The following is a 23727-nucleotide window of genomic DNA, read 5'->3' as shown; positions in this document are numbered from 1 at the left end:
GCTAGGCCTAATATTTGCCACACTAATTTTAGTTAGTTCATTTATGGCTTTACATTTTTTTTTTTTTTTTTTTACTAAACATGATTTTAACAGTTTTTAAACTATATTAGTAGGCCTTTTTTTTGTTTGGACGAATTTAGTTTTTGTATATTTTTTTGCACTTATTCATAACAATTATTATTAAAAACAACTTGACCTATTTTCTTTTAACATTTGTTGTTATAGGTTGTAACATTTGGTGAACTTTCACTTACTTTTTACTGTTGAACTTAAAGTAAATTTTTAGGCCCAATAATCACATCAGATCTATAGCAGGTCCCTAACACTATCCCCACAGAACCTCTTTTACAATCCTTCCCCAAAGTGATTTTGACACAAACAGGTTCTGTTTTGTCTGTAGCATAGCTTTGTATTTCTTTCCAATTTACTGCATCGTTGATGAACAACACTGCCCCTGCACCTTTACCTTTATTCCTGTCTCTTCTAAACAGCAGATACCTTTCAATAACTATATTCCAGTAATGATTGCTATTCCACCATGTTTCTGTGATCCCTATAATGTCTTGTTTGGCCTCCTGCACCAGTAGTTCCAGTTCCTCCATTTTATTGCCCAGACTCTTTTCATTTGTGTACAAGCATTTCAGTTGTTTCCCCCAGGCCTCTCCACTTATCAGTCATGACAGCCTTGGTGCCAGAAGATAAATATCCTAGGTACTTGACTGGAGATCATCTGTTGAGAAGAGTCTTCTTTCCCTAGATGCCTCCAATGGTTAATCATCCCAAAACCTGCCTTGTAGCTCCAATCCTTGAGCCCTCAGTTGAACTTCATTATGTTGTCATGCCATCACCCTCCTTCCTCCTCTAGGGACGAAAAGTATTCCACGGAAAATCATCTGAGCTTCCACGTCTGTAAATGTCTTAGCCAGCTGAGTGTAGTCATCCTTGATCCAGTCCGATGGAAATCTACCAGTATCATTCATCCTGACATGCAGAACAGTCATTGGATTTTTCCCTGCTCCCTTGAGGTCCTCTCCAGTCTTACATCCACTCTTGTATCCTTGCTTCTGCCATACAGCACACTCTTCTGTTCTCTCGATCTGGTCTGGTGACAGGCCTGTCAGTTCTTCTGAGTATGGAGTCCCTGATCATGTAGACAATCCTGGTGTTGATATGAATCTGTTTTATGTTCTCTCTCGCAGTCCCATGTACATCATCTTCACTTTTCCTTAGGCTACAGTCCCTGGCTGTCTCCATCATCTCTTCCTCTCTTCTGCAGGGACTGGCTTCCTTTCTTTTTTTTCTTCACCACCAGTTAACAGTGTTGCCAAATACATTGTTCAAAACCGTTTTCATGATGTATTATTTCCTGAATTAAGGAAAATAAATTGTGTTAAACTCCGATATGGTTCATTACAGCTTCTTGATAAAAGCCATCTTTCTGTATTGTTACCTTTTTTTTTTTTCTTTCTTTTTTTTTTTTTTTAGGAAATGGGACCAAGAAACTCCTATGTTGCCTACATTGAGGACCACAGTGCAAATGGGACTTTTCTAAATAAAGAGCTTATTGGGAAAGGGAAAAGGCTCCCATTGACTCACAATTCTGAAATTGCACTGTCTGTACAGACTAACAAAGGTAAAATAAAGTACAAAGATAACTTGATTTTAAATAGCATCTTTCTTAAAATTGTGCTCCTTCTAAATGCTTTAGAGAGAAAATAATAGATGGAAACTGTGGATAAAGGTAATATTTTATATTTTCCCACTACTTTTTATACACAAAATCTTGAAGATTGTCTTACACACCTGAAATTAGTAAATTTTAAAAAGGGAGTTAAAAGTATTTGCAGGTACTACATTTGATCCTGGGTCCCACCGCCAAAGTTTGTGCTTTTAAAATCACATTTTAAAAAATGCTTTTCTCTCACAGTTGTTAAACAGGGAAAACTGATTTACTATACAGGAGAAGTTGTGAATATGTCTGTGCACATGGCAGCATCTTATGTACGAAGGAAACAAACTGAAAAATTAAAGTGAGGATTTTTGTTGTAGCAGTACCATGAATACATGATTCACACTCTTGGGTTTTAGATCTGTAGCATGAGACTGACGGGTCTCTCCTTGTATTTTTACTCTTGAGTACAGTGGTAATAGATTATGAAGAAGTGTTGGGATTTGTCATGCTGGAGAATTGTTGTGGAGCAGCTGACATTGAAGATGTTACTATTACGGAAGTTTTCTTTCAATAATGAGATCACCTTGTTAATCAAAAGTATTCTTTCGAGTGTTTGCATTTGTCCATTTTACTGTAGGTATGTGTGCGCCCCATGTACAGGAGTTGGTGATATTTTTTCCTCAGTAGTACCTGTTGGGATGGCTAGTGTGCCCTCAGTCGCCACACACCACTGCCTGCTGGTATAAGAGGGTGGAACCACCATGACTTCCCTTCCAGTTCCTTGCCACCAGTGATGGTGATTCAGACTGGTTAACTTAAGTGCTTTCCTCACGCCTTTTCTGTATATAGATCGGGGTGGGCAAACTTTTTGGCCCAAGGGCCACATTGGGGTTGCAAAACTATATGGAGGGCTGGGTAGGGAAGGCTGTGCCTCCTCAAACAGCCTGGCCCCCACCCCTTATCTGCCCCCTTCCACTTCCCACCACCTGAATGCCCCCCTCAGAATCCCTGACCAATCGAACCCCCCCGCTCCTTGTCCCCTGACTACCCCCTTCTGGGACACCCGCCCCTACTGCCCCCTGGGACCCCACCCTCTATCCAAGCCCCTCTTCTTCCTGTCCCCTATCCACACCTCCGACCCCTGACTGCCCCCCCTGCTCCCTGATGGCCCCCCGAACCATCCAACTGTCCCCTGACTGCCGCCCCGGGACTCCCCGCTCCCTTACCATGCTGGAGCCAACCACACCACCGCGCTGCCCGGCAAGAGTGGCAGGTAACAGTGGTGGGCCAGAGTGCTGGCGGCAAGGCGTGCTGAGGCTTTGGGGGAGGGAGAACAGCGAGGGAGGGCCGGGGACTAGCCTCGCCAGCTGGGAGCTCAGGGCTGGGCAGGATGGTCCTGCGGGCCATAGTTTGCCCTCCTCTGATATAGATCCTGTTTACTAATTTGTCAATTATAGTTAGTGTAAGACAATTTTTAGTACTAGGTTGCTGCTTTTGGTCTCTCTTGACACTTTCTATCTTGTGATACAGCTACTGGAATGATGCGGTGTTCACCAGGTTTTAAGTCGTGCTGCACCTCTGTGAAACCCATGTCAGTCAGTGACCCACACCTGACTTGTTAGAAATGTTTGGGGGAATCCCATGCTCGTGACAATGTCACATCTGCAAAGGGTTCAAGCTCCACTTGAAAAAAGATAAAGTGACGAGGCTTAAGTGCTTGCTTATGGATGCAGCACTTTGACCCCTATCAGAGTCATCACATGGGGTGAGTGCCCCATATACATTTACTTCAGTCTGGAGCATTTTGCTGGAGATGTCTGCAGCTCCTTGGGATTGTTCCCGAGTACCAAAGGAAATGCTTAGGCCTTCTTCTGGTTTGGTGCCTTGCTTGCCTGTGTCGGTACCCTGACGGAACCAGATACCAGAAGAAGTGTTTGGGGGATAAATCCCCTCCAGAAATACTTAATGCTTCTGAAGAGGGGATTGCTGCCTCTGAAGCCTGTGCCAGACATTTCTCCTGAAAGACATTTATGGCTCCAACAGAAGGTGCCGATCGCAGCAACCCTGGAGGCGTATGCAGCCACAAGAGACTTGCTTAGCTTCTTGGTACTGCCTGTGGTTCATACCTTGCCTCATTGAGATCGTGTGGTGCTGCTACCCAAGCCTCCACAGAAATCCGTGTTGGCTAGAGAAAAGCCTCCCATGAGTTCCCTGGTACTGCTGTCCTTGGGCTCAGACTACGTTTTACTAGTCCATTCTGGATTTGCACCGCCACTGTCAGAAGCATCTGACTCTTTTCCTTGGACTCAGAGGTGAGACCCTCTGTATCCCACCCAGGATGGGGAACATACCTCTCATCAGAGTCGTTGGGACCATGGGCCATGCACTGGGATCCTTCTAAGGGTCAATGGCCCAGGCAAGGATGGGACTTGGGCCCGTATCGATGGTCATTCTGGACACCCTGTGGTGTCCCCCCAGCTAGAACCTCCCGTGAAGCATCTTGCTCACTGACATGGAGAGTGCACCACAAGAAATTGGTACCATTTCCTGGTACCAAGCAGCCAGAAGCCACTCAGGCACCCCCTGCCACTAGTCACAGACCAACCACCACCTCAGATGTCTGTTTCATCCTTGTCACCTGACGAGGCTGTTGAGTGGTTAAGTGACACTGCCAAAGGACCACAGAGCTCATCAAGATCTTTTAAAAATAGCAACCTCTGTACTTGACATTCAGGCAGAAGAGGTGCGTGAAAGCTCTCACAAGTTGTTGGACATCCTGGTATCAGCGACAGCATCACGGTGCAGCTATGACACCATCATGTTGCCAGTCAAGGCCCTTAGGCAGGCCCCCTCCTCCTGGAACCTCACAGCAAAATGAGCTGAGAGGATGTGCTTTGTCTCCTGTAAGGGGTATGAACATTTTTATTCTCATCCCCCTCCGTGTTCTCTTGTGGCAGCTGCCAATGAGTGGGATAGAGAGGGACAAAAAGCTTTTGTGCCATAAAGGAAAGACTCGAAGCTGGATCTGTTTGGTCGCAAATTTTATTCTTCAGGAAGCCTGCAACTCAGGATTGCAAATCAACAAACTCTGAGTCAACATGACTTCGCCCTCTAGAGAAAATGATGAAATTTAAAGACAAACTATTTGAGGACTGCAGACAAGAGTTTGCAATAATGGCTGAAGAGAGTACTGGTGGCTAGGACTGCCCTGCAGGACAGTTGGGATCGCGCAGACTCAGCTGCTCGAATCATGGTGTTGGCTGTCACTGTAAAAAGGTGTTCGTGGTTCCAGTTGTCTGGGCTACCTCTAGACTATCCAGTACTGTACCTTTGAAGGTCCCTCCTATCTTTTCAGAGAAAACAGACAACAGGCTTCATAACCTTAAGGATTCCAGGGCAACATTCAATCTCTTGGAGTCTATACTCAGGCAGCAAAAAGAAAGCAGTGTCGCCCACAGTAGCTATACAGAGTGCAGGGGTTTGCTCCCCAATCCCAAGATCCACGAAGGAAAAAGGACAGAAGTTATAAGAGACACCCTCCACCACTCTCTTCTTCAGCATCAGTGGGTTTATCTCATCCAGCTGTCTCACCCAGTCATTTTGATGGGTTTGTCAAAGATAGTGTACCTGTTACCATAGCCCCATCTGTTGCCCATTGTTTGATACTAATCGCTTATCCCACTAAGTGCTTGGGTTCACATATGTAAGACCTACCAGTCTGAAAGTCTGGTGGAACTGTGGTATGTCATCCAGTTCAGTTCTACCCCCTTCCCACCCTCTTCCTATCCCTCTTCAGGGACCATTCTCATGAGATTGCCCTTCAACAGGGTGTCTAGTCTCTTCAGGCAGGGGCCATAGAGGAAGTGCCATTGTACTTCAGGGGTAAGGGTTTCTATTACTGCTGCTTCCTGATCCACTAGACAAAAAGGGTCTCAGGCCTATTTTAGACCTAAGGGAGTTGAACAAATTTCTGAAGAAAATAAAATTCCGCATGGTTACCCTAGCTTAAATTATTCCTTCCCTGGAGCGGCGGGACTGGTGCACTGCCTTCAACTTACTTAAAGGATGTTTATTTCCATGTCACAATATGCCACCACCACGAGAATTATCTCAGATTCATGGAGAATGGCTGCTATTATCAGTGCTTCCATTAGGTCTGTCAACTGCTCCTCGAATGTTCACGAAGTATATGGGAGTCATAGCAGCTCACCTGTGAAACTTAGGTGTCCATGTGTACCCATGGTTGGACAACTGGTTGATTGGAGGTCAGTCTGAGGCTAAAGTCCTTTCCAGCATATCAACTATCCTCTCCATGTTCGATGCACTGGGCTCCTAGTAAATCGAGACAAATCAGTCCTAAAACTGGAACAGACAATAAAATTCATTGGAGAAGTCTTAGGCCCCGTCTACACTGGCAAGTTTCTGCGCAGTAAAGCGGCTTTCTGTGCTGTAACTCCCGAGGTGTACACACTGCCAAGCCATTTAGTGCGCAGAAACTGCACAGTTGTAGTGCTCTTAAAAAACCCAATGAGAGGCGTAGAGCTTTCTGCACTGAGGCTACAGCGCTGCAATGCCAGTGTAAACACGGTGGTCAATTTACAGCGCTGCAATTGGCCTCCGGGAGGTGTTCCACAATGCCTGTTCTCACCTCTCTGGTTATCTGTTTGAACTCTACTGCCCTGCCCTCAGGTGACCAATCGTCATCCCCACTCTGTACATTCCTTTGCAAATTTGAAAGTCCCCTTCCTGTTTGTTTGGTGATGTGTGCAGTGGTCTCCGCACATCTTTCCAGGTGGCCATTCCTCCTCCACGCACCAGGTGATCCCCCGCTTGGAGCAATGCTGAGCTGCTGGACCTCATCGGCATTTAGGGAGAGGAAGCTGTGCAGTCCCAGCTGCGCTCCAGCCGTAGGAATTATGATACCTACAGACAGATTTCACGATGCATGATAGAAGGGGGCCATGGCCGGGACACACTGTAGTGTAGGGTAAAAGTGAAGGAGCGGTGGAATACCTACCACAAGGCGTGGGAGGCTGCGCCCATGAGCTGCTGGCTCCATAGTGCTTGGACAAAGGGGGAAGGCTCCGATGCCAGAGATGCATGCAGTCAGGAGCACTTTTCTACCCCGGAGGAGCCTAGCCAGTCACAGCAGTCGGATCTTGGCGAAGCGCAAACAGGAGAGGAGGCCGCTGGTAAGTGGATCTGATTTTGAGAATTACTGAAGCGATTGGTTGGGGGCAGGAAGGTAGCAGAAAGCAGGCTTGTCTCCCACTGCATGCCTATTCTGCGTGGCGGAACAGGCTGTTGATAGACTTCCTCACTTCACTGAAATCTCCCTCACATACTTCCAGGAAACTCTCATGGAGATACTGGGCAATCCGCTGCCACAGGTTCCTCAGCAGAGCTGCTTTGTTTCTTGCCCCATTAACAGTAACTTTCCCGCATCACTGTGCGATCGCTGGTGGGGGGGAACCATAGCTGCACACAGGCAAGCCGCATAGGGGCCAGGGTGGAAGCCGCAGGCTTGGAGAAGACCCTCCCTTGATTCCTTGCTCAGCCTCAGCAGTGAGATATCTTTCATAATTAACACAGACTGTGGAAAGTGTGGGGCTGAATGATGATCAAGTCCCCCCTACAGTGCTAGCTCTCTCTCGAAGAGCCATGTGCCCGGTGTTCAGCAGGGTCCAGGAAGAGTGATTCACCCTGGTCCAGCGGCTATTCAGCATTTTGGGGGTCTTGTGGCTTATGTGTGCTTGCTTGGGATCAGCCAGTTAGTGACAGGTGTGAGAGTACTGACTGTGTTTTAAAGCACTGAATCAGCGTTGTCTGTGTTGCAAACAATGCTGCTTCTGTAAAATGTTGCATTTAAACTTCACAGAGATTACCTTGGGAGGCCAGCCCCCCTTATTGGCAGCAGAACGGCTGTGCAGTATTAGAAAGTGACCATGAAGAACTAAGGAGGACTTTCTCTGTGAGGTTATGATGCACTCCACCTCTGAGAAACAGGAATTGAAGGAGTAGTGGGACAGCAAGAAGAGGACCATAAGGAGAATGCAGCACACCAGAAAGAAGCCACGGAGTGGCTCTTAAATGTTATGGCGTGCCAAGTGGACACGCTCCAGGCGATGCTTGCTCTTCGAACTGAGCAGCTCCGCACTCGCCCTCCCCTGCAGACACTGTCACAAAATTCTTTCCCATGCACCCCCCCCCCCCCCACCACACTGTTATCAACCTCCTGGCTCCACTCTCTGCCTTCAGCATTCCACTCCCTCCTCAGTCCAGCAGTTGGATTCTCACTACCCTCAACACCCATCCCTCTGCAATTTGGCCCTGCTGAAGTACAGCACGTGCTGTATTTTACTGTGAAGGAGAAGGTTGGGTACGATCCCTGGACATACGCAAATCTGTAGCCGTCCCGGGGCCTCTCCTCTGGAAACCTTCCGTTCCCCTATCCCCCTCCCTGCTGATGTATTTTTGTCCTTTGACTCTCTCCTCAGGTGGTTGTCTTTTAATAAAAGAATTGTGTTGGTTTGAAAGCAATCTTTATTCAATTAAGTGAAAGCAAAAAGAGCACTGCAAAGCAACACACAATTATGTTAAACCCCCATCATGTGCACCAGTCACCTCCTAGCATTACAAGCACTGCAATCCCGAGCATAGTAGCAAATATTACTATGATTCTATGATTCTATTAGTGGCTTTCAGCTTCAAATTGCTGCCTCAAGGCATCCCTGATCCTTATGGCCCTGCGCTGTGCCCCTCTAATAGCCCTGGTCTCCAGCTGTTCAAACTCAGCCTCCAGGCACTGAGCCTCTACAGTCCTGAGTGAAGCTTTCACCCTTCCCTTCACAAATATTATGGACCATACAGCAAGTGGCTATAAGCATAGGAATATTGTCATCGGCCATGTTCAGCTTCCCATACAGGCAGCACCAGCGGGCTTTTAAACGGCCAAATGCACACTCACCAGTCATTCTGCACTTTCTCAGCTTGTTGTTGAACTGCTCCTTGCTGCTGTCAAGTTTCCCTGTGTATGGCTTCATGGGGTAGGTGAGGTCTCCCAGGATCACGATGGGCATTTCGACTTCTGCTACAGTGATCTTCTGGGCCAGGAAGAAAGTCCTTGCTTGCAGCTTCTTAAACAGGCCAGTGTTCTGAAAGATGCATGCTTCCTGGACATTTCCAGACCAGCCTGCATTAATGTCCGTGAAATGCCCACGGTGATCCACAAGCGCCTGGAGAACCATTGAGAAATACCCCTTGCGATTAATGTACTCAGCGGCTAGGTGGTCTGGGGACAGAATTTGAATGTGCTTGCCATCTATCGCCTCTCCACAGTTAGGGAAGCCCATTTGTGCAAAGCCATCCACAATGTCATGCACGTTGCCCAGAGTCATGGTCTTTTGGAGCAGGATGCGATTAATGGCCCTGCACACTTCCATCAACACGACTCCAGCGGTCGACTTTCCCACTCTGAATTGGTTAGTGACCTATCGGTAGCAGTCGGGAGTAGCCAGCTTCCACAGTGCAATCGCCACGTGCTTCTCCAACAACAGAGCAGCTCTCATTCTCGTGTCCTTGCGCTGCAGGGCTGGGGCGAACTCATCACACAGTCTCATGAACGTGGCTTTCCTCATGTGAAAGTTCTGCAGCCACTGCTCGTCATCCCAGACGTGCATCATGATGTGATCCCACCACTCAGTGCTTGTTTCCCAAGCCCAAAAGTGGCATTCCACTGTGGGCAGTACCTCCGTGCCACAAGCAATCTCGTGTCGTTGCTACTACGTGTGGTGAGATCAACATCGCATTCCTCTCGCCTTTGTAGTTTAAGGAATAACTCCACTGCCACTCGTGAGGTGTTGGTGAGAGCGAGCAGCATCCTGGTCAGCAGTTCGGGATCCGTTCCTGCAACCTGAAAGAGGCGGGGCAGGGTGCGCAGTACACAAACTATTGAAAGATGGTGCTAAATGCAGACAGAAGCACAGGGATTGCTGGGATGCAAAGCAATGCATCATGGGACATTGGGACTGGACCCAGGATGCCTGGCGACCCCCTCGGCCTTCTCACAAGTCTTAGTGGCAAAAAAGAAAGAGGTGCTCTGTGGGATAGCTGCCCAGAGTGCACCACTCCAAATAGCGCAGCAAGTGCTGCAAGTGTGAACACGCTATTGCGGAGGTAGCTGTCAGTGTGAACGCGCAACAGTGATTTTCCTTCTGCTCTCTCTGAGCGGCTCTGTAACTGCTGGCGCTGTAACTTTGCTAGTGTAGACGTGCCCTTAGACTCCACAAAGGCGAAGGTTTTTCTACCACAAGCTAGGTTTGAAGCTTTACGGGACTTAGTGCTATATCTGGCAGCATACACTGTCATAGAATCGTAGAATATCAGGGTTGGAAGGGACCTCAGGAGATCATCTAGTCCACCCCTCTGCTCAAAGCAGGACCAATCCCCAACTAAATCATCCCAGCCAGGGCTTTGTCAAGCCTGACCTTAAAAATTTCTAAGGAAGGAAATTCCACCACCTCCCCAGATAATGCATTCCAGTGTTTCACCACCCTTCTAGTGAAAAAGTTTTTCATAATATCCAACCTAAACCTCCCCCACTGCAACTTAAGACCATTACTCCTCGTTCTGTCATGCGCTACCACTGAGAACAGTCTAGATCCATTCTCTTTGGAACCCCCTTTCAGGTAGTTGAAAGCAGCTATCAAATTCCCCCTCATTCTTCTCTTCCGCAGACTAAACAATCCCAGTTCCCTCAGCCTCTCCTCATAAGTCATGTGCTGCAGCCCCCTAATAATTTTTGTTGCCCTCTGTTGGATGTTTTCCAAATTTTCCAAATCCTTCTTGTAGCGTGGGGCCCAAAACTGGACACAGTACTCCAGATGAGGCCTCACCAATGTCGAATAGAGGGGAACGATCACGTCCCTCAATCTGCTGCCAATGCCCCTACTTATACATCCCAAAATGCCATTGGCCTTCTTGGCAACAAAGGCACACTGTTGACTCATATCCAGCTTCTTGTCCACTGTAACCCCAGGTCCTTTTCTGCAGAACTGCTGCCTAGCACTTCAGTGCCTAGTCTGTAGCGGTGCATGGGATTCTTCCGTTCTAAGTGCAGGACTCTGCACTTGTTCTTGTTGAACCTCATCAGATTTCTTTTGGCCCAATCCTCCAATTTGTCTAGGTCCCTCTGTATCCTACCCCTACCCTCCAACATATCTACCTCTCCTCCCACTTTAGTGTCATCTGCAAACTTGCTGAGGGTGCAATCCACGCCATCCTCCAGATCATTTATGAAGATATTGAACAAAACCGGCTCCAGGACCGACCCTTGGGGCACTCCACTTGATTCCGGCTGCCAACTAGACATGGAGCCATTGATCACTACCCGTTGAGCCCGACAATCTAACCAACTTTCTATCCGCCTTATAGTTCATTCATCCAGCCCATATTTCTTTAACTTGCTGGCAAGAATACTGTGGGAGACAGTGTCAAAAGCTTTGCTAAAGTCAAGGAACAACATGTCCACTGCTTTCCCCTCATCCACAGAGCTAGTTACCTCTTCATAGAAGGTAATTAGATTAGTCAGGCATGATTTACCCTTGGTTAATCCATGCTGACTGTTCCTGATCACTTTCCTCTCCTCTAAGTGCTTCAGAATTGATTCCTTGAGGACCTGCTCCATGATTTTTCCAGGAACTGAGGTGAGGCTGACTGGCCTGTAGTTCTCAGGATCCTCCTTTTTTTTAAAGATGGGCACTGCATTAGCCTTTTTCCAGTCGTCCGGGACTTCACCCGATGGCCATGAGTTTTCAAAGATAATGGCCAATGGCTCTGCAGTCACATCCGCCAACTCCTTTAGCACTCTCGGATGCAGCGCATCCGGCCCCATGGACTTGTGCTCGTCCAGTTTTTCTAAATAGTCCCGAACCGCTTCTTTCTCCACAGAGGGCTGGTCACCTCCTCCCCATGCTGTGCTGCCCAGTGCAGTAGTCGGGGAGCTGATCTTGTTTGTGAAGACAGAGGCAAAAAAAGCATTGAGTAAATTAGCTTTTTGCACATCCTCTGTCACTAGGTTGCCTCCCTCATTCAGTAAGCGGCCCACACTTTCCTTGACTTTCTTCTTGTTGCTAACATACCTGAAGAAACCCTTCATGTTACTCTTAACATCTCTTGCTACCTGCAACTCCAGGTGTGATTTGGCCTTCCTGATTTCACTCCTGCATGCCCGAGCAATATTTTTATACTCTTCTCTGGTCATTTGTCCAATCTTGCACTTCTTGTAAGCTTCTTTTTTGTGTTCAAGATCAGCAGGAATTTCACTGTTAAGCCAAGCTGGTCGTCTGCCATATTTACTATTCTTTCGACACATTGGGATGGTTAGTCCCTGTAACCTCTATAAGGATTCTTTAAAATACAGCCAGCTCTCCTGGACTCCTTTCCCCCTCATGTTATTCTTCCAGGGGATGCTGCCCATCAATTCCCTAAGGGAGTCCAAGTCTGCTTTTCTGAAGTCCAGGGTCCGTATCCTGCTGCTCTCCTTTCTTCCCTGTGTCAGGATCCTGAACTCGACCATCTCATAGTAACTGCCTCCCAGGTTCCCATCCACTTTTGCTTCCCCTGCTAATTCTTCCCGGTTTGTGAGCAGCAGGTCAAGAAGAGCTCTGCCCCTAGTTGGTTCCTCCAGCACTTGCACCAGGAAATTGTCCCCTACCCTTTCCAAAAACTTCCTGGATTGTCTGTGCACCGCTGTGTTGCTCTCCCAGCAGATATCAGGGTGATTTGAAGTCTCCCATGAGAACCAGGGCCTGCGATCTAGTAACTTCTGTGAGTTGCCGGAAGAACGCCTCGTCCACCTCATCCCCCTGGTCTGGTGGTCTATAGTAGACTCCCACCAAGACATCACCCTTGTTGCTCACACTTCTAAACTTAATCCAGAGACTCTCAGGTTTTTCTGCAGTTTCATACTTGAGCTCTGATCAGTCATACTGCTCCCTTACATACAATGCAACTCCCCCACCTTTTCTGCCCTGCCTGTCCTTCCTGAACAGTTTATATCCATCCATGACAGTAGTCCAGTCATGTGAGTTATCCCACCAATCCTCTGTTCACATCACCAAGTCCAATCACATCATAATTCCTTGACTGTGCCAGGACTTCCAGTTCTCCCTGCTTGTTTCCCAGGCTTCTTGCATTTGTATATAGCACTGTATGTAAGGGAGCAGTTTGACTGCTCAGAGCTCCGGTATGAAACTGCAGAAAAACCTGAGTGTCTCTGGATTAAGTTTAGAAGTGTGAGCAACAAGAGTGATGTAGTGGTGGGAGTCTGCTATAGACCACCGGACCAGGGGGATGAGGTGGATGAGGCTTTCTTCCGGCAGCTTGCAGAAGCTACTAGATCGCACACCCTGGTTCTCATGGGTGATTTTAATTTTCCTGATACCTGCTGGGAGAGCAATACAGCGGTGCATAGACAATCCAGGAAGTTTTTGGAAAGCGTAAGGGACAATTTCCTGGTGCAAGTGCTAGAGGAGCCAACTAGGGGGGGAGCTTTTCTTGACCTGCTGCTCACAAACTGGGAAGAATTAGTAGGGGAAGCAAAAGTGGATGGGAATGTGGGAGGCAGTGACCATGAGTTGGTTGTGTTCAGGATCCTGACACAGGGAAGAAAGGTAAGCAGCAGGATACGGACCCTGGACTTAAGGAAAGCAGACTTCGACTCCCTCAGGGAACGGATGGGTAGGATCCCCTGGGGGACTAACATGAAGGAGAAAGGAGTCCAGGAGAGCTGGCTGTATTTCAAGGAATCCCTGTTGAGGTTACAGAGACAAACCATCCCGATGTGTCGAAAGAATAGTAAATATGGCAGGCGACCAGCTTGGCTTAACGGTGAAATCCTAGCGGATCTTAAACATAAAAAAGAAGCTTACAAGAAGTGGAAGGTTGGACATATGACCAGGGAAGAGTATAAAAATATTGCTCGGGCATGTAGGAATGAAATCAGGAGGGCCAAATCGCACCTGGAGCTGCAGCTAGCGAGAGATGTCGAGAGTAACAAGAAGGGTTTCTTCAGGTATGTTGGCAACAAGAAGAAAGCCAAGGAAAGTGTGGGCCCCTTAATGAACGAGGGAGGCAACCTAGTGACAGAGGATGTGGAAAAAGCTAATGTACTCAATGCTTTTTTTGCCTCTGTCTTCACTAACAAGGTCAGCTCCCAGACTGCTGCTCTGGGCATCACAACATGGGGAATAGATGGCCAGCCCTCTGTGGAGAAAGAGGTGGTTAGGGACTATTTAGAAAAGCTGGACGTGCACAAGTCCATGGGTCCGGACGAGTTGCATCCGAGAGAGCTAAAGGAATTGGCGGCTGTGATTGCAGAGCCATTGGCCATTATCTTTGAAAACTCGTGGTGAACAGGGGAAGTCCCGGATGACTGGAAAAAGGCTAATGTGGTGCCAATCTTTAAAAAAGGGAAGAAGGAGGATCCTGGGAACTACAGGCCAGTCAGCCTCACCTCAGTCCCCGGAAAAATCATGGAGCAGGTCCTCAAAGAATCAATCCTGAAGCACTTACATGAGAGGAAAGTGATCAGGAACAGTCAGCATGGATTCACCAAGGGAAGGTCATGCCTGACTAATCTAATCGCCTTCTATGATGACATTACTGGTTCTGTGGATGAAGGGAAAGCAGTGGATGTATTGTTTCTTGACTTTAGCAAAGCTTTTGACACCGTCTCCCACAGTATTTTTGTCAGCAAGTTAAAGAAGTATGGGCTGGATGAATGCACTATAAGGTGGGTAGAAAATTGGCTAGATTGTCGGGCTCAATGGGTAGTGATCAATGGCTCCATGTCTAGTTGGCAGCCGGTGTCAAGTGGAGTGCCCCAGGGGTCGGTCCTGGGGCCGGTTTTGTTCAATATCTTCATAAATGATCTGGAGGATGGTGTGGATTGCACCCTCAGCAAATTTGCGGATGATACTAAACTAGGAGGAGTGGTAGATACGCTGGAGGGCAGGGATAGGATACAGAGGGACCTAGACAAATTGGAGGATTGGGTCAAAAGAAATCTGATGAGGTTCAATAAGGATAAGTGCAGGGTCCTGCACTTAGGACGGAAGAACCCAATGCACAGCTGCAGACTAGGGACCGAATGGCTAGGCAGCAGTTCTGCAGAAAAGGACCTAGGGGTGACAGTGGACGAGAAACTGGATATGAGTCAGCAGTGTGCCCTTGTTGCCAAGAAGGCCAATGGCATTTTGGGATGTATAAGTAGGGGCATAGCGAGCAGATCGAGGGACGTGATCGTTCCCCTCTATTCGACATTGGTGAGGCCTCATCTGGAGTACTGTGTCCAGTTTTGGGCCCCACACTACAAGAAGGATGTGGATAAATTGGAAAGAGTCCAGCGAAGGGCAACAAAAATGATTAGGGGTCTGGAACACATGACTTATGAGGAGAGGCTGAGGGAACTGAGATTGTTTAGTCTGCAGAAGAGAAGAATGAGGGGGGATTTGATAGCTGCTTTCAGCTACCTGAGAGGTGGTTCCAGAGAGGATGGTTCTAGACGATTCTCAGTGGTAGAAGAGGACAGGACAAGGAGTAATGGTCTCAAGTTGCAGTGGAGGTTTAGGTTGGATATTAGGAAAAACTTTTTCACTAGGAGGGTGGTGAGACACTGGAATGCATTACCTAGGGAGGTGGTAGAATCTCCTTCCTTAGAAGTTTTTAAGGTCAGGCTTGACAAAGCCCTGGCTGGGATGATTTAATTGGGGATTGGTCCTGCTTTGAGCAGGGGGTTGGACTAGATGACCTCCTTAGGTCCCTTCCAACCCTGTTGTTCTGTGATTCTATGACTTGAGATAAGTCGCTGATTGTCCCTCTTTTTCAGTATGAGGCAGGAGCCCTCCCCTCTCGTGCGCTTCTGCTCATGTTTCCTCTCAGTATCCCATTTCCCCACTTACCTCGGGGCTTTGGTTTCCTTCCCCCGGTGAACTTAGTTTAAAGCCCTCCTCACTAGGTTAGCCAGTCTGCTTGCGAAGATGCTCTTCCCTCTCTTTGTTAGGTGGAGCCCGTCTCTGCCTAGCACTCCTCCTCCTTGGAACACCATCCCATGGTCAAAGAATCCAAAGCCTTCTCTCCAACACCACCTGCATAGCCATTTGTTGACTTCCACGATTTGACGGTCTCTACCCAGGCCTTTTCCTTCCACAGCAGTACACCACTGCCTCAGTCTTCTCGGTCAGATGGCACCATATACCTATGTAGTTTAGCATGCCAGATTACACCTCAGAAAGCTGCAGGCATGGCTAGCATCAGTGCATTCCCCAAGTTGCCACCATTTAGAGAAAATGGTTTGAATGCCAACATTAGTTTTGTCATCTCTAGATTGGTGGGTGGACCCTCTAAAAGTTTGCGTGGGGGATTCCCTTTCTTCCCCCACTACCAATTCTCATTCTCATCACAGATGTGTCTCTTCTGGGTTGGGGAGCTCATATGGGGGTCCCTGCAGACTTAAGGTCTTTGATCATTTCAAGATTTGGAGACTCTCATAAACATCAGGGTGTTATGAGTGGTACGTTTAGCCTGTGTGGCCTCCCTCCCCCACATAGTGGGGGAAAAAAATTAATTCTGGCTGTTTGATGGGTCATGTTCATGTAAACAGGAGGGGCAGGAAGTAGTTTGCCTCGGAGACTTCTGTATAGACAACTTAGTTCATTTCAGAGCTTATTACCTTCCAGAGAAACAGACCACGTTAGCAGATTAGCTGAGCAGATCCTTCTGCAATCAGCATCAGTGGTCACTACATGCATATGTGGTCAGGTCCATCTTCCAACTCTGGGGGACTCCCAAGTGAACAGGGAATGTCAGCAGCTCTGTTCCCAAGGGAGACTCAGCCCAGGCTTGTTGGCAGATGCTTTTCTTCTGTCCTGGAAGAAGTCTTTCCTGTGTGCTTTCCCTCTGATTCCTATTCCTTTTCCTTTCCTTTCCTTTCCTTTCTGAGACCTCTTAAAGTGAAACAAGACCATGCTCACCTCTTCCTTATAGCACCAGCGTTTCCTTATTAATACTGGTACTTGACCCTGATATCATTTTTGGTCAGACTGCCCATTGGATCCAGATGTAATTTCCCAGGACCATGAGTGCTTGCTTCATCCCAATTCAGCACGATGGATGCTTTTATGGCTGACACCCTTTAAAAAGTCCTTCTCAAACGATATTCAGAAAGTGCTGTTGAATAGCATAAAACCCTCAACTAAGAGCACTTTCCTGGTGTGAAGTGGAAGCACTTCTCCACCTAGTGTTGTGCGAAAGGCGCATTTCCCTAGCGGGCACCCTTAGGCCTCATGCTGGACTGTCTACTACTCTGTCTACTACAGAGTTTGCTATTAGCTCAGTAAAGATGCATCTAGTGGCTAATTCAGCCCTCAATGTCTTGGTGGATGATAGATCCCTTGTTCACACACCATCATCACACAATTCCTACGGTGCTTGGTCAGATTATACCTCCGCATTCAAGACCACATCCTTCCTTGGGATCTGAACTTAATTCTAGCAAAATTCATTGGGAATCCCACTTTGAGCCCCTGGCAGCTTGCTCCCTCTTTCAGCTTTCCATGAAGGTAGCATTTCTTGTGGCAATTAACTCAGCCAGAAGGGTGGGAGGGTTGAGAGCTCAGGTGTCAGAGCCCCCCTATGGTTTTCCATAAGGAGAAGATATATCTCTATCCTCATCCAAAACTTCTCACGAAAGTAGTCTCTAATTTTCATGTTAACCAAGCAATCTGCTTGCCCATGTTCCTTCCAAAACTCCATGCACATAGGAATGAGGGAAAGCTTCACTCCTTGGATGCAAGAAGGGCTTTAGCTTTCTACCTGGACTGGACTAAATCTTTTAGATCCTATATGCAGTGGTTTGTAGCAGTTGCAAACAGAGCTAAGGGCTAACCAGTTTCTGCTCAGAAAATCCCATTTTGGATCTCTTCATGTATTTGTTTATGCTACCTACTGGCTAATACAATCCCTCCAGCTAGTGTATTTGGCGCATTCTACCAAAGCGCAGGCACCTTCTGCAGCTTTCTTGATGCAAATGCAGATTGTAGACATTTGTAAAGCAGCCTCTTGGTCTTCAGTCCACACTTTTACTTCTGATTATGCCATTTCCTGTCAGTCCAGAGACTATGCCATTTTTGGATGGATGGTCTTACAATCTCTGTTCAGGTAGACTCCGAACCCACCTCCATGTGTGTTTGATTGTGTTACCTATAGTGGAATGGACGTGTGTAATCACTCGAAGAAAAAAAAATATTACTTACTGTTCTGTCACTGTTGCTCTTTGAGATGGGTTGCATATGTGCATTCCACATTGGAGTCTGTCCAGTATGAAGGAACTGAGAGGGGTTGGGGTGGCTCTGCCCTTTTATACCAGCATGCAGTAGCGTGTGGCGACAGAGGGCGCTCCAGCAACTCTGACTGGTGCCACTGAGGGACAAAAATCTCCAACATCTGTGCATGGGGCATGCATGTATCTACGGTGGAATGTACATGTGTGACACATCTTAGACAACAACAGTTTCAAAAAGGTAGGTACCCGTTTTTTAATATAATTTTTTGTTTCGGTTATATGTTTACTTCTAACGTATAGCACTCTCTTAATTGTTGAATATTAAAATTTAGGAATAGTAGTCACTCCTTATAACAAAATCTTTAGAGTTAGTAACAAAAATTATCTCCACTCATCTTCCCAGTGTTTGTATTTTCTGATCTTATGGTGGATGATCAGACGGGGTATCCCAGAGAATTCAGAGAGAAATATATCATGTCAAAGACTTTGGGAAGGTAAGCACCATACTTACTAAAATATTTAGGACTTATTTTCCTTTAGTTCTGTGTGAATGGTATTGGAACTGTAACTAGTATTAACTATTTGCTATTATTTTAGTACTGTTTCAATAATGCTATCCTAGGCACTGTGGTAATAGAAACAAAAACATGGTGCTTTACAGACTAATAAAAGACGAAGGTCCAGATTCTCTCATCCTCCTCCTGCCACTTTTTGCCACTTAGGTGAAATCTGGCCTTAACTGGCCAGCTGAGAATTTGCTCAGTGTAGGGCAGTTTTCACCTGGCATATATCAGTGTAAGTGTCTCCTTTGCCAGGAGCCCCACCATATCCTGGCAAAATGGGCAGGAGTTGGGTGGAGCACACCTGAATTATGTCAATTCACAACTTGTGTATTTTCCATTAGAGGAGATCATAGCTGGTTAGCATAGCCTCTAAAATGCTCTGACTTAGATTAGTAGATCAATGCTGGTGCTTAGGCAGGAGGTATTATGCTATATATTATAAACCTGGATGCTAATACAATTATACAGGGGAGTCAGACTATGTGATCACAATGGTCCCTCTGACTTTCTAATAAATTAATAATATACTGTGAGAATCAAGGAGGTGTAACTTGCTTCCTAATGCACTCAGCTCAGGGAGTGTCTCTGTGCAGGAGAGAATCTGGGTGTGGACCTGTGTCCCACTGTGTTTACATTAAGGTTAGTGTATGAAGGAAATGGGCAAGCACTGGCTAAATATGTGTGTGGGGAGAAACTGAAGACAAGATAATGTGGTTACTGAGGTGATTTTGATTTTTTTTTTTAATCTGTCCTTCACTGTAGTTTCCTTCTGCTTTCCAGGGAGCACTTGTGTATGCAAATAAAGCTGTTAAAAGGAGGAGGTAGGATTTGAAGGCCTTGTTGAAGAAGTTTGTTTTGCGGAGAGTATTTGAAAAATTTTAGCATCAGTGATGGACAGTAGTTTACATTCTGTAGTGTTCTCGCTCGTAGAATTTTTCTGAGGTGTTAATAGGACAAATTAATTTTTCACTGCAAAGTGTTTTTACTCCTTAATGCAAAGTCCTTTTTTCAGTTGCCTGTCTTGTAAGTGGTTAGTTACTGCCTATTTGAAATATGGTACCCCTGAAAGTAAGTTCCCAACGCTGTCTGTAAAATAAGTCTTCTGTTCTGAATGTCCAAGGGTGAAATAGGTAGCTAACAGCACTCGTGGTAAATCTGAAATTTAGCAGATTTGTTCATTCATTCCCAATCTACATGGCTTTGACATCTCTTATTCTGCTGCTGGGCCATCAGAGTACGGGCTCCTCGGATTGCTGGGATTATACCTGCCCGTTGGCTGGTTTCAGCTCTGAATGATGAAAACAGTTAAAACTGGAACTCTGAATTATGGCACACAGGTAGACCTATTTTCCTTAAAACAGCTGGGTTTGGTCCTCATGCTTCTAATTGACTTGGGTTTAAAATATACTTTTAATTGTGAAACTCAGATATATGATTGGGTACTCACAGTTCTTCGAGTGCTTGCTCATGTCGATTCCATTCTAGCTATGTGCATGACCACGTGCGTGGTCATTGGAGATTTTTGCCTTAGCGGTATCCGTAGGGCCAATTGTGACGCCTTCTGGAATGCCGCATTCATGCAGCGGTATATCAGGCATTGTCTGTCCTACTCCTTCTCAGTTCCTTCTTATTGCCCGTGGTGGTTAGTCGGAGTGCCTTTCTTGCTTAACAAGAGCTGGTGTTTTTTTCTCCTACAAACTTTGTGCCTTAGGGCCTTTTATAAATAGTTTGTATAGTGTTAGTTAAGAAGTAGTTAAGTGTAGTTGTTAGGGGGTGAAAAGAAGTATCTTGTTCTGGCCAAAGGATCACAAGCAGGGTCACACCTCCTCGACACCCAAGAACAAAGAGTCCAAAAAGCTTGATCTCTTTGGGAGAAAAATTTATTTGACTACCAGCTTACAATTTCGGGTGATGAATCAAGTACTGTTGGGCAGATATAATTTTAATCTTTGGGACGGCCTCAAAAAGTTTCAGGAATCCCTCCTGCAGGGTTTGGTTCCAAGTAATAACAGACAGAACAAAGTAAATTACCAAACAAAATAAAATAAAACACGCAAATCTAAGCCTAATACAGTAGGAAACTAAATTAAAATAAATCTCACCCTCAGAGATGTTCCAATAAGCTTCTTTGACAGACTGGCTGCCTTCTAGTCTGGGTCCAGCAATCACTCATAGCCCCCTAGCTACTGTCCTTTGTTCCAGTTTCTTTCAGTTATCCTTTGGGGTGGAGAGGCTATCTTTTGAGCCAGCTGAAGATAAAATGGAGGGGTTTCCCAGGGGTTTATGTAATCTCTCTCTTGTGGGTAGAAACTCCTCTATCCCCCTGTGTAGAATTACAGCTACATGATGGAGTTTCGGAGTCACATGGGCAAGTCACATGTCCATGCTTGACTCAGTTCTTTACAGACCAATGCCATTGTCCACATGCTAGTTTGAATGTTCCCAGGAAAGCTCAGATGTGCATTGGCGTCTGTCAAGGTCCATTGTTAGCCAAGTACTCCCAATTACTTGAATAACCCCTTCCCACTATGTTGACCAGATTTGCCTTAGGTGCTTCCTACAGCGAACGCTTTAAATACAAGCATAGAGCCAACACTCATAACTTCAGATATAAAAATGATACATGTATACGAATAGGATGAATACATTCAGTAGAACATAACCTTTGAAAAGATACGTTACATGGCGAATGTAGCATAAAACATTCCATTTATCATATTTACATTCATAAGCATATTTCTATAAAGCATTATGGGGTGCAACGGCACACACTAACACCAGTTCAACACATAGAGTTTATTGGAGCGGTTCTTGACTGCACGTGGGCCAGGGCCTTTCTCCTGGAAACACGTTTTCAGGCCATGTTGGACCTGATTTTTCATGTAAGGAGCCATCCGCTCACCATGGCCCCCACCTGCCTGCGATTGATGGGCCACATGGCCGCGTGCATGTACATGGTCATTCCTGCTCGACTTCATCTTCAGCCTCTGCAAGCGTGGCTGGTCTCGGTCTATATCCCCAGCAGGCACCTCCTGTCTCTCTGGCAGAGTTGTCGGCAATTAGGAACTGAAAGGGCATAGGGCTGGCGGCGCCGGTTATACCAACGCATGAGCGCAGCTCTCCAGAGCATGCCACGGCTGGCCCTACAGAAGCCGCTAAGGCAAAAATCTCCTACAACTGCACACATGAGTGCGCACACACCTAGAATGGAAGAGACATGAGCAACATTTCTCATAGTTACGAAAGGTAGATAACTGTTTTTTTAGGAACAGAAAGTCAGGTTTGAAATAGTTTGCTGGCAGTCAAGTTACTTTCTGAATCAGTATCCCTCTTCTACCCCATGGTTGCAAGCAGGGGGAAGAACTGAAGGTCAGAGTGTAACCCCTTGCGGGACATCACTGTTTGGGTCCTCAAGTAAAAAAGAGAGAAATGGTGACCTGATTTCTTTTAATATAAAATGCCTTTAAAGTGGAATTTTCCCCCAAAGCCTTTGTAGGTCATAGAAGAGCAGCAAAGTGAAAACAGAAATCTGAGTGGATTTGTACGGATTTCCTCATATAATCTCATAATCAAAAATAAATGTGTTGCTATATGTATTGCTCAGTGTTGTGCAACCTTATGGTGCAGGACTTTATGTATTATAATGTCCTTTTGCCACTGGGCTATATTAATGGGGGCTGGGTGGGCTTTGTGAGCTTAAGTCAAAACCGTAGAGATACATTTTGAGAGTTTGTTGTTGTGTTTTTAGCCATTTGTGCAGCTGAAATGCCAACAGTGCTTGTCCTCTGTATTCTCTTAATAGCTTTCAGTTTGGAGTTTTGGTTGTAATTTGATTTCTATATTAGAATATTGGTGGCTACCAGCATCTATCCTAATCTAATGTGCCTACTACCGATGTGTCTAAATACTGCACACCCAGTCAGCTGCATTCAGTGGGTTAGGAGACAGCAGCATTCTAATCACATGTAATACTCAAGTAGCAAACACGTTCTGTGTTTGATCTATTTTTATTTGTCACCAACATATTGAAAAGTGCTTGCAAGCTTTAACATAACTAAATTTTTATATTAGTGGTGCCTGTGGAGAGGTTAAATTGGCATTTGAGAGGACCACGTGTAACAAAGTTGCTGTAAAGATAATCAATAAACGGAGATTTATAACTAGCGCTGTGAGTGACACAGTAAGTATCTATTTTTCAGCTATCTTGTAGTGATTCTGAAGTATTTGGTAGTCCTTTGTGAACATTATAAATGTTTATTGCTATAATTTAAGGTTTTCTGGATTCAGATGTATTTTTGTAATGTGTGAAGTTTTGTGTATATTTATATTTAAAAAAATAAATCAAACCACAGCATTTGTAAGAAATTAAATGTATTAAACAATTAAGATTAGTTAATAGTCTAGGGCAAATGGTCTTGGTGTTAAATATGGCTAGAGGCAGACTCCTTTTGTTACCTCTCCTCTGAGATGGAAGGATCCTTCACATCTTGTTGGGACAGACTATAGTGAGTTTTTCCAGAAACAGCCTGAGATCCAAAAGTATTTTAAATCAAAGCTTATTTAGACAATCAAGAAAAGCTCCAGTTAACTCCACGATAAATGTTACAGGAAATATGCACAGGTCTAAGGATCTTTCGCTCTGGTAGGCCCAAATCCTGAAAGTGTCAGAAGAGGGGGATTGGAAAAAAAAATTCCACTTCCAGAGTTCTGTGCCTGCAGTTCCTTTCAGGCTAATTATTTCATCCCTCTCTCCCTTACGCGGTGCATCTCAGACCAGCAACAGCTGTCAGTTTCCTTCCTCGCTTTGTTAATGTTTCCAGGTGCTTATTATCTTACTAGCCAAGAAGATACCTTTTGTATTTGCATCTTGACAATAAGATTTGTACAACTATGTTATTCTGGAAACATTTCTCTGGTACGAGAATAGCCAGTTAGCTACCATGTTTATTCCCCACTCTCTCCTCCCCCCCCCCCCCCGCTCTCCTGCTGGTAATAGCTCACCTTACCTGATCACTCTTGTTACAGTGTGTATGGTAACACCCATTGTTTCGTGTTCTCTATGTATATAAATCTCCCCACTGTATTTTCCACTGAATGCATCCGATGAAGTGAGCTGGAGCTTACGAACGCTTATGCTCAAATAAATTTGT

At 45.9% G+C, this 23727-nt stretch overlaps 1 protein-coding gene across 12 annotated transcripts in view; it reads left to right on the top strand.

Annotated features, from left to right (window-relative positions):
* CHEK2 (checkpoint kinase 2) overlaps positions 1-23727 on the top strand; it is a 59618-nt gene that overhangs the window by 12826 nt on the left and 23065 nt on the right. For all 12 annotated transcript variants that reach the window (XR_012155044.2, XR_012155043.2, XR_012155045.2 and 9 more), the window contains 3 exons: positions 1486-1633; positions 18418-18508; positions 22649-22757. Coding sequence is in view for 9 of the 12 variants with exons in the window: in XM_073312688.1 (XP_073168789.1) it covers positions 1486-1633; positions 18418-18508; positions 22649-22757 (348 nt within the window). In the remaining 3 variants the exon portion in view is untranslated. The remainder of the gene's footprint in view (positions 1-1485; positions 1634-18417; positions 18509-22648; positions 22758-23727) is intronic.

The sequence above is a fragment of the Lepidochelys kempii genome, chromosome 15, assembly GCF_965140285.1.
Source record: "Lepidochelys kempii isolate rLepKem1 chromosome 15, rLepKem1.hap1, whole genome shotgun sequence".
Taxonomy (NCBI): Eukaryota; Metazoa; Chordata; order Testudines; family Cheloniidae; genus Lepidochelys; species Lepidochelys kempii.
This window is presented reverse-complemented; position numbering and strand designations above follow the sequence as displayed.